The 18,762-nt window shown below is 48.2% G+C and overlaps 1 protein-coding gene across 6 annotated transcripts in view; it reads right to left on the reverse strand.

The window, feature by feature from the left end:
• SEC16A (SEC16 homolog A, endoplasmic reticulum export factor) overlaps nucleotides 1-18,762 on the reverse strand; it is a 1,467,667-nt gene that overhangs the window by 37,816 nt on the left and 1,411,089 nt on the right. For 5 of the 6 annotated variants that reach the window (XM_069609587.1, XM_069609588.1, XM_069609584.1 and 2 more), the window contains one exon: nucleotides 14,391-14,468. In XM_069609587.1, the coding sequence (XP_069465688.1) occupies nucleotides 14,391-14,468 (78 nt within the window). Of the gene's footprint in view, nucleotides 1-14,390; nucleotides 14,469-18,762 lie in introns of those variants that run through there. The other variant, XR_011268503.1, reaches the window with a different exon arrangement.

Consider the following 18,762-nt stretch of genomic DNA (forward strand, 5'->3'; position numbering starts at 1 on the left):
TTTGGGTGTCCCACGCCCCCATGGTCTTCAAAATTTCGCTGACCTTTAGCTGGGCCGCTTGGAAGTACTTTTGGAAGTGGAGGAGCGCCAATCCGCTTGAATTCTACCTCACCAAGAAATCAGTCAGAAATTATTTTAGGCAAGAAAGATGGTTTGACTTTTAGAATAACTTTGTCCCTATGGAAAATGGTGCGAGGAGGCTTACAAGACAGTGCCTGCAACTAATTTACCCTGCGGGCTGATGTTATAGCCACCAACAGAATTGTTTTAAGAGTGAGAAGTCTCAATGGGCAAGAATGTAAAGGTTCGAAAGGGGCACACATGAGAAATTTTAAGATTAAATTCAAATCCCAAATAGGCACCTGAAAAGGTGTCGGGGGGGGGGGGGGGGCTGGGTCTGGGGGGGCACACGTTTGTTAGCCCTTTCAAGAACTGAATTACTAAGGGCATTTTAAAATAGGACACCACTTCCGAGGAACGCTTAAAGATACATAGCGCTGCCAGATATCCTTTTATAGTGCCAACTTGGAGCCCCAAATTGGCTAAGTGTAAGAGAAAAGAAAGTACTGTTGGAGTATTATAAAGGAATGGATCCACATTCTTATCCCTGCACCAGTTACTTAACTTGTTCCAATGACACCGGTACAGGGATTTTGTTGCTGGCCTTCTGGCTGAAAGCAAAATCTCCATTACGTCATCCAGGCGGTCCCAATCCTTATATCTCAGCCTCTCAGAAACCATACATGAAGGCTGAGTGTCTTGACCTCTGGATGGAGAACCCGACCTTCCTCTTGCGAGAGAAGATCCTCTCTTTGTGGAAGACGTATTGAAGGACAGATGGACATGTCCAGAAGGTCCGGGTAGCACGTCCTCCCGGCCCAATCCGGGGCAATTAGGATCATGGTTTTCCTGAACTTTCTCAACCTCCTGATCACTTGAGGAATCACGGGGACAGGAGGAAACGCGTAAAGGAGTGGAAATATCCAGTCCACTATGAACGCGTCTCCTCTTGGGGGAAATTCCCTTGAGCAGTACTGCTCGCACTTCCGGTTGGCACTGGTCGCAAACAGATCCACTTGAGGGGTTCCCCAAAGGGCGAAGATCTCTTGAAGTACTTCCTGAGCTAGCTCCCATTCATGGGACACTGTGCTCTGCCGGCTCAGAGCATCTGCCGCAGTGTTCAGCTCTCCGGCTAGGGGAACTGCCGATAGAGAGATTCCTTCTTGCATTGCCCAGAACCAGAGCTGCATTGCCTCTCTGCACAGTGGGAGTGATCCTACGCCTCCTCTTTTGTTAAGGTAGTACATGGCCACTGTGTTGTCCGTCATTATTAGGACATTCTTTCCCTGTACAGAGGGCAGAAAGGCCTTCAGCGCTAGTCTGATTGCCCTCAGCTCCAAAAGGTTGTTGTGTAGTTTGGACTCCAATGGAGACCAACGACCACTGATTGTCAGATCGTTGGTGTGGGCTCCCCACCCCGAGTGAGGCGTCCGTCACTACCGTTATCTCCGCCCATGGTTGCCAAAAAGGTTCCCCCTTGAGGATATTCTCCTTGCAAGCCCACCATAGGAGATCTTGAGCCACTTTGGTCAAGACTTGCAGAAGATCTGACATCTCCCCCGAAAATTGGGACCATTGAGTCCTGAGGGCCCATTGAAGGGATCTCATCTTCAATCTGGCCTCTGGCACCAGAAAAATGCAGGATGCCATGAGGCCTAGCAGCCTTAGAAAGTCGAATGCCGGTAGATGTTGGGCATTTTGAAACTTCGTTACCATCTGCAGAATGTGGTGAGCTCTCTCCTCGGGAGGCAAGGCTTTCCCTGAGTAAGTATCCAGGACTGCTCCGATGAATTGGAGTCTTTGGCTTGGAATCATTTGTGACTTCTTGTAATTGAGGGAGGAGACCAGACTGTGTAAGAAGTGGCAGGTCAAGGCCAGATGTTCCTGGGCTCGTTCGGGTGAACTTGCCCTGATTACCCAATCGTTCAGATAAGGGGAGACGTGAATCCCCCTTCTTCTGATACTCGCTGCCACTACTGCCATCAGTTCGTTGAAAACCCTCGAGGGGGGGGGGGGGGGCAGCCCAAAAAGTAGAACCCGAAACTGATCATGAGAACCACCAATTGCGAACCTCAGGTACTTCCTGTGCTTGAGATGGATTGGCACATGAAAGTAAGCATCATGAAGGTCCAATGAAACCAGCCAGTCCTGAAGCTGAAGAGCCTGAAGGATCTGAGAAAGGGTCACCATCTTGAACTTGTCCTTCCTGAGGAACTTTTTCAAGTTTCTTAAATCCAAGGTGGGCCTCAATCCTCCGTCCTTTTTGGGGATGAGAAAATAAGGGGAGTACCAACCCTTGTCCCGCTCCGCTACAGGTACATGTTCTATTGCACCTTTCTCTAGCAGGGTTAAAATCTCCTGCACAAGGAGCGGTTCTGGAATTTTTACAGAGTTGGCTCCCGGTGGATGATCTTGAGGTCTTTGATGAAGAGGAAGGCAGTAACCATGGGCCACTATCTCTAGTGCCCAGGCATCTGACGTTAATACCCCGCCATTCGTCCAGATACCGAGTGATTTTGCCGCCCACTGGGGTCTTGTGGGTGAAGACCTCAAAGTGGCTTTGCAGCGGCTGCAGCAGTGGCTGAGGAGGTAGTAGCCACTGCTGTGGCTGTTCTAGCATCTTTCCCTTTTCCACCACAAAAGGGTTTTCTCTGTTGGCCTCTCTGACTGGCCTGCCCCCTCCCTTTTCCAAAAGAGTAGAAGAAGCGAAAGGGGCGACTCCTCCAGGAAGATGAGCCTACGTAAGAGTGTTGTTGAGGCTGCCTTATAGCGGCGCCAAGTGATTTTTCTGCCGCTTTCGAGGTCTGCAGCTTCTCCAAGCTCTCATCCGCCTTGCTGCCAAACAACCTCAAGCCGTCAAAGGGCATATTAAGTAATCTAGACTGCACATCAGGTGCAAAGCCAGATTTCCTTAGCCATGCAAACCTGCATAGGACCATGCTAGATGCCATGGACCTGCTTACACTATACGCAGTGTCCAATCCTGACTGAAGGCATTCCTCCATAGCCTCTTTACCATCTTTTACTATAGCCAGGAAACCATCCTGTTCCTCACCTTCCGGGATGCGTTCAGCCGCTGATGTCATGCAGTCCCACATGGTATTTGTCAATCTTGCTAAAGTGCAAGTGACAGTCGATTTAAGGGCCATGCTGCCTGAAGAAAAAACTTTCCAGGCCCAAGCATCAACTTTTTTTTATCATCCCTGTCTGGTGGTATTGATGGGTAAGCTGAATGCCAAGTGGAGGTTGCAGCTTGAACCACTAGACGTTCAGATGAGGTATGTTTAGATACATATTCTGGATCTGATAAAGATGGCCTGTATTTTGGTACACATTTTTTGTTTACTGCTGAAATAGAATCAGGAGTATTCCAATTTACTATCACCCTCTTTTGAAGTGCTTTATGGAATGGAAGACAGGATCTTTTAGAGGACCTTCACTCAGGATGTCCGTCATGTCAACCTGGTCGAAATCTGGTTAAGCTGCCTTCCAACCCATAAAATCAATGACCCTTCCCATAAGATTCCTATAACTAGAATCAGCATGATCTGTAGGGACTGGCCTCTCAAATTCCACTTCAGGTGAAGTGTCTAAGCCACTGGCATTTTGTAAGCAGTCAAAGATCTGTTCATTTGGAATTCGGGTCCACTAGCTCTTCAGGGACCTCTGTGGCACCAAAGTTAACTCCCGCTGAAGTAACATCCTCTTTAGAGGAGTGTTCTTCAAAAATGGATGACATGGATCTGAAAAATTCCTGTCTGGGTTGAGGATGGAAAGCTTTTTCAGGTAAAGAGGGTTGTATCGACTTAGGCATGGGCAATTGAGTCGACTTGGGTATTGGAATCAAAGAATGCCTCGATAAAGGAGTCGATAAATTAGACGCTGGCTTCGACGTTGCTGAAGGAGGCTTCGATGCTGTCGAAGAAGGCTTCGATACAGCTAAAGGTGTCGACGCCATTTTTGTCGGCAGTTTCAACGCCATGCTCGTCGGCTCTGTCGAGTCAAGCTTTGACTTAGACGCCAATTCGCTACCAACGATTTATGCACCAGAGGTTTTGTCTTAGTACGAGGTGTCTGGGAACTTTCCCTTGATGACACTCTCGACTCTTTCCTTTTTTTTTTTAATAACACCGTTTATTGGATTTTAACAGCAAAAACAACATAAACATAGGCATTCATCAAAAAATCACGGCAGTATTGTCAGTGGAAAAGTCGACGCAGTCAGAGATAACAATGAAACATCCGCAGAACAGGTAATAGATGGCAGTTCTGGTTACGTCTCGTATCTTTGGGTTAGGAGAGGGGGTGAAAGGGAGAGCGAGGGGGGGAATGGGAGGTGGCAGAGGGAAGTAGGGAGGGATGTGCCTCAGTGAACATCCAGCCATTTCCCCCATATCTTTTAAAATTTTCGGGGGCAGCCCCTCGCATTGTAGATACGGCGTTCCAGAGATGCGCACCTACTTAGTTCGTTGATCCAACGGTTCAAGCTTATTGGGTCCGCTGAGCCACAGTTTGCAGCTATAAGTCTTTTCCCTGCCCCCAGTGCCACGCCAGGAAATTTTTTTCATACTTAGTAAGGTCGACCTTCCCCCAGAATCCCAAAAGTGTCATTTTGGGGTCTTTAGGAATTGGCGTTCCTAGTATAGTGGAGATTGTATTAGTGAACTCACCCCAGAAGGCTTGTAGCACTTGACAGTCCCAGATCATGTGAAAGAAGGTGGCCGTCTTCCATTTGCCTCGGACGCATGTCTCATCTCCAGTCCCTCCCCATCTGGCCAGGGCTGTGCGAGAGTAGTATGAGCGGTGGAATATTCTGAGTTGTATTAATCTAAGTTTTGCCTCGATACCTATCTCGGGGGGACATTAATGCGTCTATCCAATCCTCTGGTTCCAGATCGCCCAGATCTCTTTCTCACCTTTCTTTCAGCTTATCAAGTTCTTTAGCTCCGAAGTAGTTAAGGGCCTGGTAGAGCGTGGAGGTGACTTTGGCGTGGATACGTTGTGGGAAAATGTTGGTCTCTATGGGGGACAAAGTGGGTATAGTGGTTATGTCTGGGAACTGTGTGTGTATGGCGTGAGTATCGAAACCGGTCCATAGGTGCCAAACCAAATTTATCTTGCAGAGTATCAACGCTTAGCAGGCGTCCCTCTTGGATCACGTGTGCTAGTATGGTTATCCCTCGTGTTCCCCAGTTCCCAAAACAGCCCATTTTCCTTATTTCTGGGAGATGTGCGTTGTGCCATATGGGTTGGGCTAGTGTTGGTTTTGCCCTCCAACCAACGAGTTTGTGTGCGTCCCTCCAGGTATGGCGGATGTGGCGTGTTATTCTTGGTATTTTCGGGAATTGGTTGTTGGTGGCGTGTAGGACCTGTAGGGGCGGCACTGGGAGCATAGTCTCTGTTTCAATGCGGATGTGCAGAGGTGTGGGCTCAACGTGTAGCCAATCATTTACCACCCCTATCTGTGTTGCTAGGTAGTATGTGCGTATGCATGGTAGTCCAATGCCTCCCTCCCACACAGATCGTTGGGAGTGTAGTGAGGGCGATTCTGGGTGGTTTCCCTCCCCAAAACAGCATACAGAGGTTCCTATCTATGAGTGCAAAGGTTTCATGGGGGATGGAAAGCGGAGCATTTTGCAGAATGTATAGGAGTCTCAGGAGTGTCATCATTTTAAACAGGGCTGCCCTGCCCATTAATGATAGGGGGAGCGATTGCCAGTGGGAGACATCCTTGATAAACCTATCTAGTAGGGGTCGTAGGTTGAGTTGGAGGAATCCGTTCAGGGTCAGACCAATGCGTTTGCCCAGGTATTTAAACTCCCTGATACAGACGTGGTAGGGGCAAGTCTCAGGAATCGCAGTTTCGCCGCCCTGGATCGGGAAGTAGATAGTTTTGGACTTGTTCATCTTCAGGCCAGCAAAGGTTTAGTATTCATTAAGGATGTGGGATACTATCGGACATGAGGTGACCGGATTACTAAAATATATAAGGAGGTCATCTGCATATAACGAGAGACTATCTTCTCCTCCCCCTGGCCAGGCGAATCCGGACCAGCTTTTATTCGATCTGAGTTCGATTGCTAGTGGCTCGATAGCGAGCAGGAAGAGGAGTGGGGAAAGGGGGCATCCCCGTCTGGTTCCTCGGCCAAGAGGAAATGGTCTGGAGGACTTGCCGTTCACCCTCACGGTAGCCTCTGGGGATGCCTACAGGAGTCTAACCCAAAGTTCATTCGGGCCATGATTTCCCATAGGGCCTCCCACCCCACAGAGTCAAATGCGTTCTCAAAGTCCACCGACAAGAGAGCCAGTGGACACAGTATCTCTGAGGCCCTCTCTAGGGCAAGTTGGATTCTGCATAAATTCATGCAGGTAGATTTGTTGGGCATGAATCCACATTGATCTGGGTGGACAAGTGTCTCTATCACATTGAGCAGTCCGTTAGCCAGTGCCCTGGCAAGGACTTTGGCTTCTCCATTGATCAGCGAGATGGGATGGTAGGAAGCACATTCCTCCGGGGGCTTTCCAGTTTTATGTATGACCACTATGCTCGCTCTTCTGAGGTCCGGAAGGAGTACGCCTTGTTCTTTACTACGGAGGAACATGCGGTGCATGTGTCCCGTTAGCGTGCTGCCAAGGCATTTCCAGGTCTCTGTTGGGAACCCGTTGGGACCTGGGGTATTTCCAGGTTGGGAGTTGTGCAAGCGCCTATTGAACTTCGTTTTCGGTGATTTCGGTGTCTAGGAGCTCTGTTTGTTGTGTTGACAATTTCGGGATCTCAATCCAGTCAAGAAAGCTAGAGGGAGCAGGTGTGGGTTTCCCGATTGGTGGGGTGTAGAGTTTCTCGTAGTAGGCGGGAAATGTTTCTACTATATCAGAGTCTGCAGTCCGTAGCGCCCTCTAGTGGATCTGATGGCTTGCACATTATCCTTTAGTTTGTTCAAGTCTCTCCAACCAGGCAAGGGTTTTATTTGCCTTGTCTCCTTTCTCGTAAATTTGGCTCCGGCTAGCCAGTGGGCCGCCTGTGCATTATCCAGGGCTATGTTACTGAGGGCTTCTTGCGCTGTTATCAGGGCTTCCTTTGTGCTTTAGGTACCGTGTGCAAAGAGTTGTTCTTCACACTCCAGTACTTGCTTTTCGGCCTCCACGATCTTTTGGGCGTGTCGTTTCTGGTAGGCCGATACCGCGGAGATGGCTTCCCCGCAGAGGACAGTTTTATATGCTTCCCATATCGAGATTGGGCATTCCACTGAGCCTTCGTTTATTTCAAAGTATTCCGTAGCTAGCTCTTCAGCAATTTCGGGAAGCCGCAGGTGGTATGTATTCAGGCGCCAGGTGATGTCTGGGTGCTGGCAAGCATTTTTCATAGTTATAAGGAGCGGGGAGTGGTCCGAAATAGCTCTTGCCAGGAACTCAGCGGATACAAGCCTGTGGGATATGTTGTGGTGGATGAGGGAATAGACTATTCTCGAAAATGTTTTGTGCACTCTGGAGAAAAATGAGAATCCGGCCTCGCTGTCTTGCAGTGATCGTCAAGTGTCTGACAGTCCCAATGTCTCGGCAAACGTGTACAGAGCTGTCGGGGCGAGTCGAGTTCCAGCCCTTCTGCGGGACCTGTCGGCCATGACATCCATGGCTTCGTTAAAGTCCCCCACTATGGCCCATAAGTCAGCGTCCTCCTCCAGGAGTATGTTCTGTAGTTCGCCAAGTAGTTCCTTCGTAAGTGTGGGGGGAGCGTAGACCGCTACAAGACCCCATTTTTCACCCCAGATGTCAGCGAGCAATATCACAAATCGGCCCCGGGCGTCGGTCCGTACTTTCCTGACCTGTAGGGGGACTCGTTTGTGGATGAGTATCATTATACCCTTGGCGCCTTTTGTGAACCCAGCTTGGTAGGTATGCGGGTAGTTGGATCTTCTGAAGAGGCTGTTACCGGTTCCGATCAGATGTGTTTCCGTAAGGAGAGCTATATCTGGCGAGTATCAGTTGAGGTACTGGAGCACCAGTCTTCGTTTCACGCTGGAGTCTAGGCCATTGACATTCCAGGTCAATAAGGACAGCTTGTCTGTGTTTGCTCTAACTGTGTGGGTTTTGTTGCGAGGCGCCAAAAAGGATCCAATGTCTTGGTAGCCTCTTGGGTCGTATGTAGTGCTCTCTCGAGCTTTGTCCGGTGTGTCCCACGTCTGGGTCCATCGCTGCTAGTGGGGGTTTAGTGCAGACCTGGGGTACCCAGGTGTATCCCTTGGAGGGAGTCGTCCAGAGGTTGCCATGTGACTGTGTAAGTTGTGCCTGGATAATGCTGGTATCTCGGGCCCATCAGGTGAGCCGTTTGCATTTCCTGTGCCAGTAGGAATGGGTGTCTTGCCTTCTTGTTCTGTGATTCCGATTGCCTACACCCATAGAACTCCCCCCCACCCTGTACTGGGAGCACCTGTCGCCCAAACATTGAACTTTTAACTGTGAAACTTCTTCGGGATAACCCGGACTGGGGTAGTGATTGCACCGCCTAGAGGGCGGCGGCCGCTAAATTAGAGTTCCCATAGTGTTGCGTTGCAGGTCGGTCCGTATGGTGTAGAGGCCTCATACATTCTCTGTGGTGCTTTTGACAGGATGCTGTGGAATTATGGCTTCCGGGCCCACTGGGATTAAGGGGGGGCGAGAGTTGGGTTTCTGTGCAGACGGTCTAGAAGGCGAGGGTCGGGCTCCAGGACCATTGAGGATTTGCGTTTCGAGCCATTCCCATGCCTCTTTTGGGTTGTTGAACAGGTGGGTGGCGCCCTTGTGATGGACCTTGAGCATTGCCGGGAAAAAAAGAGCATACTTGATTGACATAGATTGGAGTTTCTTCTTGACAGAGTCAAATGTCTGGTGGGCCTTTTGGACCTCCTTAGTGTAGTCTGGTTGGGAACCCTACTCTGTATCCATTGTATGTGATTGGGCCCGAGGCCCGTGCCATCTGGAGGATAGCGTCTCGGTCTCGATAATTTAAAAGGCGTGCAATTATCATTCTTGGCTGGGCTCCAGGGGTGGGTCGCCTGGTGGGCACTCTATGTACTCTTTCAATGGAAAAGAACTTGGATAATTTTTTGGGGGCAAAGACATGAGCCAGCCAATCTTCCAGGAAAAGTTCGGCACTGGGGCCATCTTCTTTTTACGGGATCCCGAGAATCCTGAGATTGTTGCGTCGTGCCCTTCCTTCGCTGTCCTCAGCGCGGTATTCAATTTGGTCAACTTTTTGGGAGATTACGGCTAGTTGCCGTTCCAGTCAGCGGACAGTGTCCTCTGTGTCTGAAATTCTTTGTTCCGCTTCACTGACTCTAGACGATAGGTTGCTTAGGTCCTGGCGAAGGAGGGACACTTCTGTGGATAGCCCTCCAATTTTGAGTTCCAGGGACGTTCTCGAATCCCCAATCGCTTTCATTAGGTCATTCAGTGAGACAGGAGGTTCTTGAGCCTCTTCTCTGGATTCTTCCTCCTCCAGGGTCTGTGTCCCAAGGCGTGGAGGGGCCCCTACTGTGAAGAGGTCCATTTTACTTTGGGGGGTTTGTCTTTTGACCTTATCCTTGCCCATAGCGCCAGTCGGTGATCTCGATGAGGTGTTGGGTCAAGGTAGGTCGTGTTAGCGTCCCGAAGGGGGTTGGTTCTCGACTCTTTTTCGACTCTTGCGTGTTTAGATCTTGATTTTCCTCTGTCACTTTTAGAGTGGGTAGAGGCATGATCACCACGCGGCATCTTCGAGGGGGTCTGGGCTGCTTTCTCAAATATTTTAAGCATCGAAGCCCTGAAGGCCTCCCATTGTTCAGGGGAATCGTGCTTGGATGGATAGGTTACTCTCCTCTCAGAGGAGGAGAAAGAAGACCTGTGATGTTGCTTTTATGACTTCTTAGTCGAAGACGAGGAGGATTTCCCCGAACAACTCTTTGATCTCGACCTCCTCGACCCATGTCGAGATTTTCAACTAGATTCATCTGAATCTTTTTGTCTTTTAGAAGACTTGTAAGTTTCCTCCCCCACCGCCAGCTTACCTCTACGTCCCCCAAGAGCCTTATTGGACATGGCCTGGCAGGAACCGCACTCGTCAACCCAACGGTCTGGGCTGAGGCACCAGAGGCAATTCAGATGGGGGTCGGTTATTGACATTTTCCTATCACACCTCTGACATTTTTTTTAACCCTGTCTTGGGTATGGTGGGAGTAGATGACGAGGACATCGTCGAGGAAAAATCTGATGCGCCGTTCGTAACACGAAGCAGTTGCGTCGGAAAAACTGAACTGAGGTAACGGGCGCTGCTCGAGCACTTTATACAGCAGATGACGTCGACGCTCGACGGCGGCCCTCGAGGGACTACGACTCTGCAGCCTCAAAACACAGCGCCCTCTGGTGACATTTTTTTTCTGAACCAGCAAAGCTTGGAGATGCATTATCATAAGATGAGGTATAAGTGGGAGGACACAATCCATTTGAAATGTATTTTAAAAGCACACATTGGAGAAAAACAAAACAGAACAACATTAGACGTACACCCCCAATGCCACCACACTCAGGGTTACTGTAAGGAAGGCATGGAATCAAAGTAAGACAGACAAGTGATCACAGTTCAAGGGTGTTTATTAAACTGATAAATGCCTAATCTAAACCTAAATCTAAGATGAGAGCAAGCTACGACCATCAAATAATAATAATACATTCCTAGTAGAGTCTAGTCAAATAAAAGGGCCTATACAAAAAAAAACTTTTTCCAATCCTTACTGCTATGCTACAAAATAGTGTTGGATAATGTTCACAAGAAAAGAAAGTGTTCACAAAATGTTAAGTCAGTATGTTAAGGCAGGGGTCTCCCATCTCCACGTTCTTAGCACGGGACAAGGTGGGACGCTTGAGCACAGCACACTCCCGGGATTCTCCAGCTCGAGCTTACAGTTCTTTTCCTCAATATCAGGGCCTTCTGTGCCCGAGTCTCTTCCATGCAATGTCTCTTGCCTCAGAAGGCCGGATATGTTAAATACAATACAACACAAGTTCCTTTGGTTAATCTTCACGTTGGGCGATTACTCTTCACCCTTAGATCCCCTCAGCCGGGATCCGATCCTTCTCTCACCATTAGCCCCCCTCAGGCGGGCTTAGACCAACAACTCACTGTGACATCCCTCAGTCGGGTTCCCACTTGTCATCACAATGTTCTCGGGTGTGTTACTATTCACCCCAATTCGCAGGCCTCCCTCAGTCGGGTCCACACTTGCCCATATCTCACAGTTCGCTTCCACAACGTGTCAAAGACTTTCAAATGTACAAGGGATTTGGCTTGACCCTCGTATGAGCACTTTGACACCTCACACCGGCCTTCCCTAAGGCCTCCTGGTATTTGTAGTTTGCTCAATACCTTCTCACAGTTCAGGAGAGGGGGCACCAGCCAGAGTCCTTCGAATGAGCACCCATGTGGCGATTGACCACTGCACTTCTGGTACCAATTTTACTTACAAAAGATCTGTCTATTATCTTCTTTCTTCAATACAACGTTGCCACTGCAACCTTGCGCCTAACATAGTTCAGTCCACTATCAGTCTCTTCCGACTCACTGGCTATGCTGAACTCGCTATCGCGCTCTGAAACACTTGTGTACGAGCAAGATACAAATAAAATATATCATAACTCGCCGTTTTCTTTGCCGCTAGAGTCAAAGACGGTACCACGATGGCAACTGCTTCTCCCCGCCCTGGCTATCAGTGCGGGAGGGTTCCATGTACCGCTGACATCCGTCACACCATTCACCGGCTGCGATTCCCGGTCTTACTTTTCCTTTCTCGCAGGCTTTGAGGGTCTGGGTTGAAAATGGCAAGGGCAATTCCCTCCTTGTCCTTTCAGGTCTAACTGCCTTTCTCCTCAGTTTGAACTGTCATCCCGGAATGGCTGCTTCCTCATGCGTTCGGCCTTGCTCAAGGTGTGCTCTTGTGCTCTGCCTTTTATCTCTGTGGGGAAGGGAAAGGACAGTCAGGTGTGTGTAGCTATCAGCAATTGCCTGACTCTTGAGTTGGGACATATCAGGTAAACGGCTCTGGTGTTAGTCCGTTGTCACTCTGGCTCTGGTATGAGAAAATGTGTCGGAAAAAGGGGGTGGGGGTAGAGTTTCTAAATATCCTACTGTGCAGGATGGGGAAAAGGTGTCATAAGGAAGGGGATACCACGTCTCACCCTTCGTTGTCCCACTTCCACTCCCCGTGGACCGCCCCACCCAGGTGATCCTCCCTCACTGGTCCACCCCCAGGAACTGGATTTAATAGCGACGACTGTATCCTGGCCACCTGGATGACAGATACCTGGGTACTAGCGGGTGAGACACCTTCAGGTTTCTCACATTACTCGGGGGAACATTCTAGGCAGGAACTCCACCTATCACAGCCAGGTAAGAGTAGTGTTAAGGAGTAGGCTTTGCACCCAAGCAATCTGTATGGGGACGCACCAAAGTGGTAGGTACACTTGCATGCCTTACTCAGATTTTCCAAGTGATCACAACTGGGTACTGAAACGCTGCAAACACTTCTGACAGGATCAACAACAGAGGGGTCCCCAGGGTTACAGATGACGTGGCTGAAGGCTAGGTGGCAGATCCAATCTCGGTTTACAGGACGATTCCAGCAGACATGCAGCAGGATGGTTCAGACACCACAGGACAATAGTCACAACAAAGTCTATGATAGGTCCCCACCCCCAGGACACAGCAAAGAAACACTGGTCAGGATTCAGCATGCTTGGTTTGTGCAGGCGGCAAAACAACAGTGCCAATCATCTTAATGCAGGAGAGGAGCAGCAGGAACAAACAGACCTCTTGGGCCACAAGTTGAGCAGCTGCAGATTCCTATGGTCCAGTCTGTGAAAGGGACCGTCACAGAAGAAAGGCCTGGCCAGTAGGTGGGTAGCCCACAAGATGGTCCCAGGACACTTCAGATGCCCACCGGTGGCAGGATACTGGTGCAGGATGAAGGACTGGTTCCCGCCAGTTCAGGGAAGGAAGCACCATCAAGGGTCCTCCCTGGTTGCAGGAGGGGCAGCAGGTCTCCACTGGTAGATGGTAGATGGCTTGGGCATTGCCGTTTGTCCGCAGCAGCAGTCCTCTGAATATTCAATGCAGTCTTCTAGTCTTTCGATTCTGGTTTCCAGGGCAGTGCTCCTCCTATCCAATATCCAGGCTGAAAGAGGGAATAGCCCCAGCCCACCAATGGTATGGATCTGCACCATTCAAACAGATATGGGCTGTCCAATTATGGATAGCCTTTTTACCCCACATCTGCCCAGCAACAAGAAGAATTGTGGATTGAGGAAGACAGACCCAAGCCCAGTTTTAGCCACACAAAGCACTTCACCTGGAAGCCCAGGCCAGAACCCACGGAAAAGAAAGGCATTATCTCGGAATTTCCTACCTGCGAGGTTAAGAAGATGGCCAAAAATCAGGCTTGCTAAAGTACCGCACATCAACCACAAGGAGAAGCATTGTTGAGCATATGGTACTCATTACGGCATTATGCAGAAAAAAAATTAGGGTGGATGCTAGTGCACTGGAAAAATATGTAAAACTTGGTTCACTGCCATCAACCTGTATTAGGCACGAATATAAAATGTTGCCAGACAAAAGAGGGGATAGAAAGTATCCACATAACACTCTGCTTAAGGTGGTGTGTGTTACGAAATGGAAACACAGGAAAACATGTAAGGGAGACACAGTGTCCCAGCACTGGTAGCCTTATGGGCTCACCAATGTCCCCAAACTAAACAAGTTGAGCAGGTAAGTGAAGATAAAAAGGCTATAGTTACCTCAAAAGCTACGTACAGATCCAGTACGTAGACAAAAAGCTGGGCGTTCCCATTGAAATCAATGGAAATAAAGTTGAAAAACTAAACCAAGGACCTCTTGCTGACCCGATCATCACCATCAACCCGTGAAGACTCTGGGTGCCAACTAAAGCTGTAAATGTACCCCTTCGTGCAACTAATAATATTTATCTGGCACAGAGGAGGAACGCCCAGTGTGGTTGTCAATTTTGTAAATTTAAATAAGCTTCAAATAGATCACACATGAGCAGCAACTATTTTGGCAGAGCAGAAAAGCTGAATAGGACCACTTTGAATTTGCAGTCTTCTATGAGATGCTCTAGGTAAAACATACCCATTAGCAATTCAACCACCACTTATATTAGTTAACTTGGATGTTTGAGCAACCCTTTCGGGATCTGAATGGCGGCAGCTAAAGATGCAGACATAAGATACATACATAAATGCGAACACTATGGGAATAGTTTTAATAGTGAATCTTTCAGTATGCATGCATTCGATCAACTTACCTGTGCAAATTGAGAAGGATTGTAGAACTGGACTGCTCCAGTGGGGGGTGCCCCCAGAGGGGCTGGATTATTGGAACTCTAAAGGGAAAAAGAAACATGTAAATCAACACAATGATTAACCAATTGTCTGTTGCTTTTTATCCTGCCAGAAGTAATCAAAGATTAAGTTTAGTGAAAGTCTGCCTGCAATATCGGTGAGGCCTGCAGTAAAACAGAAAAGCACAAAACATACTGCAAGAAATACTCGCTTTAATCTCTTAGTCCTAGTAGATTTTCACAAGGCATGATTAAAACATGCTATAGTCTTATCAGAATTAAAATGACCTTTCACATACTTGTAGACATATGCCAGGGTACATATTCATTTGAGTTGCAATAATTGTTTTAGGATGTTGCTTTCTTTGCATGCTTGTTAAAGGGAGTGCACACACCACCTCATGCACAACAAGAACGCAGCTTTCTATGTGGACAAGCCAAAATACTAAACATGCAGAAATAAAAGTAGCAACATAGCAGTGCAAAGTGACTGGATTAGTATAACCTGATGCTAGCAGCAGAGTAGCAGACACCTGTTCAAGCTAAAGGGCAACACGCTCTTTAAAAGTATAGGCAGATACTTTCCACAGGCCATCTAGTGGAAGTGTTGCAAATCAACCTGCTACAGTTAAATGGCTGCTACAACAAAATGAACGTTGTCCCTTGTGTTGACACAGGATTTTAAATGTCAGTAGCTCATGAGTGTCTGCTGCTCTGGCTAGTAGTGCTGTGTACATTGAACTAAAGGTTTCAGCCGTGAAATTAATTGTATTTTTAAAAAGAGAAAAAACCTTTTTAGAAATGCTATCCCTTTAACGAGAAAAACAAGCTATGTCCGAGAGATGAAGCATTCCTTTTATCCACATGGTTTACTTGCACCCAATGACCAAGCAATGGGCCTGCGTTACCCTATATTTTGCTGCTTTGGCATGGTCCTTTCTTGTTTTGTCTCGGTCACAAAAAAAGCACTGACCTTAAAAATCTACATTAATTTAAACAGGTAAAGGTTACTTGTTTTAATGCTTATATGTTGCTGCATCCTGAACATGGATACCAGAAAGAATATCTTTTGAACTGCTTTCTTCTCGCACAACTCTGAAACAAACCCACCAACGAAGACAAATCCAAGGCTCTGATGTGATCAAATCCAAGGCTCAGTAGAAGGGTACGAAGGAGGAAGCTTGTGAAAAATATTAAACAACATGAAAGGAAATCTTCCCATCCAAATTTTAATGAGGAAACAAAAAAATGTATTAGGCAGTAAAGGGCAGACCATTTTACAAGTTTCCAAGACAAGAAGTTAGAAAATGTATTAAGAATATATTGGCATGTGATGCTATTTACTATTCTCACATCATGTAAATCATAAATAGCTTTCAGAATCTGAATACCTATCTTTACTCACATTAAATATTTAATTCCAAAAGTCAATGTCTTCATGATAAAGGTAATGACTGTGGGGTGCGCTAGTGGGTGGTGAAGGCTTATCGTTTGCAGACAAGACATTCTATTGCATGATTACAGCTTGTATCCCCCATGTAGGTAATTTCCGTCATGGGTAACATGCTATAAAACAGAACTTTTAAGGCTCAGCCTACTGATGGTTCATAACGGTGTGAGGCGGCATATACCGACACATCCACGATTCAGTGGAGGATGACAAAAGGGTTCCACTTATTCATTGTTGAATGGCGTAATGGTCCACTGTTTTAGGCGATACTCAACACTCCAGTCCATTGAAGGTAATGCTAGAGACCGATCCAATCCCTCCTGCTGTAGAGGTGGTGGTACCGGTCTTCTCCTTAGTCCCCGCCCCCTTGCCACCATCATATTGGGATGACAGATGAGAAGCCATCAATGCTTGTAAAATTCCTGGACCACGTCGAGTAGATGAGACCATATGCACTCAGACAACCCTTGAGAGTGTACCCGCAAGCTGACGCAGTGGAGGAAAGTTACCAAAAAGGGTGTACTTTGTTGAGCTGTCAAAATGCAGCCATAAACAGAATGGATGAGCGTTAAAACAAAGTCAGACGATGGCAAAGGAAGGTTACAAAGAAGATGTAAGAACCTATGCTGAAATTATATGAAAAAACTTATCACAATGTAACTGAAGCACTAAGAGATACGTAAAGAAGAATACAGTCACTCACTGTTCAATAACTGTAAATACACTGGACGACCATTAGAAGAAGCACGACGGCTTATGTCAATCAACCCAGCTACCTCAAAATACGAGCCCAGGATCTTAAAGTGAAAAGATGATGCAGTTATTTTGCCTTGCAAAATAGAGGAGTACATTCGCCTCAGAGTTACACTCCTAACCTACCTCTCATTTGCCTTCGAGCTAACATTTTTCCCTCGACTCTACCCTGAACCTCACTTTCTACTACCTCCACTCTAGCACTTCATCCATCATGGTCACATCCCTAAAACAGCTGGCCATACTGCCTACCTGAATTTAAAAATGTGCCTGCATTTATGGAGCTTGGAAACACTTTCTGATGTATAGGCGCCTTACAAATGTTCAATAAATAAAATAATGTTGGTTGTCCTTAATCTGTGTAAGTCCACCTATGTAATGTCCCCGGTGACTATTTGCTCCCCACTAGCACCTGGTCAGAATATCACTCACCCTCACCCCATTGTAAGAAGCTCACTGCTTCTCATCAAATCTGATATCTTATCTACTGTGTGTTCTTTTTTTAATCAAAAGAGCAGTGTTCCTCCCTGTATGTACAAATAAATGTATAAAGAGTAGAGGGAGAGGTCAAGTGGAGGAAGGGAGCAAGGAAGGAGCAGAGAAGGAACTTGTAGAGCAAGGAAGGAGAATAGGAGAATATAAAACACAGAGTGCAGGAGATGGAGGAGGAACATACAAGGAGAAAGTGATGGAAGGAGGAGGAAAATGACCATCACAAAGGAGAGAAAGGAGTGGGTGTAAGGCATCAATGCGAAAAGACAGTGAAGTAAGCCGTGGATAAAGGGGAGTTTGAGGAGCAATGCCAAAGGAATGAGTAGGAGGTAGAACATACAAGAGGAGAGATGAACGTCAAAGAAAACCACCTGCTGATAGAGGAAGTAGAGGAGGCAATCTTGAGAGAGAACAGAGCAGGAGAACCCTCTGCATCAAGCAAAGAAGGGGGAACATTAGATGAGAGGGCAAGGAACAGCTGGGCAGAGGGAGTGATGGAGAAAAGAGGCATATCATCAACTGGAGGAGTGTGGACACAACCTTAAGAAGGAGAGCAGAGGAGCAAGTCTTAGAAAGAAGGCCAAGATTATCAAGCTGGTTAAGACATGGTGCTTCTAATCTGGTGGAGACAGGCTTCATCAAGAGCCAGCGTTAAGCCTTGTGGCTTAGAGGTAAAGGGACCGCTAGTACAGCTCTATGTTAAAAGGTTATGTTCTGGGGGCGTGGCTTGGAACTCCGGCAATGTAACGCTTCATTGAGAGCTTTGTGTAGGTTGTGGGCTGAAAACATGCTAAAAACGAACTGGAGCCAGAAACGGGGATGCGGCGTCGGGGATAGCGGAATGCTTGAGGAACATGCTGCTGCCCTTTGGGGGGTGAAAATCGGCGCCCATAAACGCAGTTAGCCACATGTGAGGTTCGTGCTCTCCCCCACCAACAGCCTGCAAGATGGCGGTGGCCACCAAATAAGGCGCGAAGGAAAGGTCCAGACCGCCCGCAAGCCCACCTGCAACGATGCCGATGCGCCCCCACCCACCACCCCCCACCCTCCCGAGACCAGAGAAGGAAAAGGGGCCGCTCTGCCATAGGCAGCCTGAATCGACAGTGAGCGGGTAATGAAGGAGGAGGAGCCGGGAGAAAGCAGCAAGCTGCCATTCCGCGGCATCCCAGCGGAACGAGCAGGGCCTGGAGACCCATACAGAAGGTCCCCCACTGAGGCGGGGAGAGCAGGGAGTGCACCGGAACGTCAGGGCCAAGCGCCCTTAACAACAGAGGGAGTTGTGCTGAGGCAAAAGGGGACGGCTGCCAGCACCCACCACAATTGGGATCCCAGCCGGTTCACAGCAGGAGGCAGAATCCCCAGCCGTCTCTGGAGATCTGCAGGTGAGGGACAGCAGAGGTGCGCAGACCGGGGACGCAGCAGAGCGGTGAGGAGGCAGCAGCGAGAACCACTGCACAGCAAGTCCTCCCCCCCCCCACCAGCATACAGCAAGCCATACACTGGAAAGGGGGCTGGAGGGCCTCCACATCCAAGCCCCCCTCCCGCTTCACCCCACCACCAACGGAGCGGACAGCAGAGGAGCGCACACCTGGGACTCAGCACGGCGGTGGGGAGGCAGCAGTGTGAAACACAGAACAGTGA

Source organism: Ambystoma mexicanum, chromosome 8 (genome assembly GCF_040938575.1).
Source record: "Ambystoma mexicanum isolate Mex_15411 chromosome 8, UKY_AmexF1_1, whole genome shotgun sequence".
Taxonomy (NCBI): Eukaryota; Metazoa; Chordata; class Amphibia; order Caudata; family Ambystomatidae; genus Ambystoma; species Ambystoma mexicanum.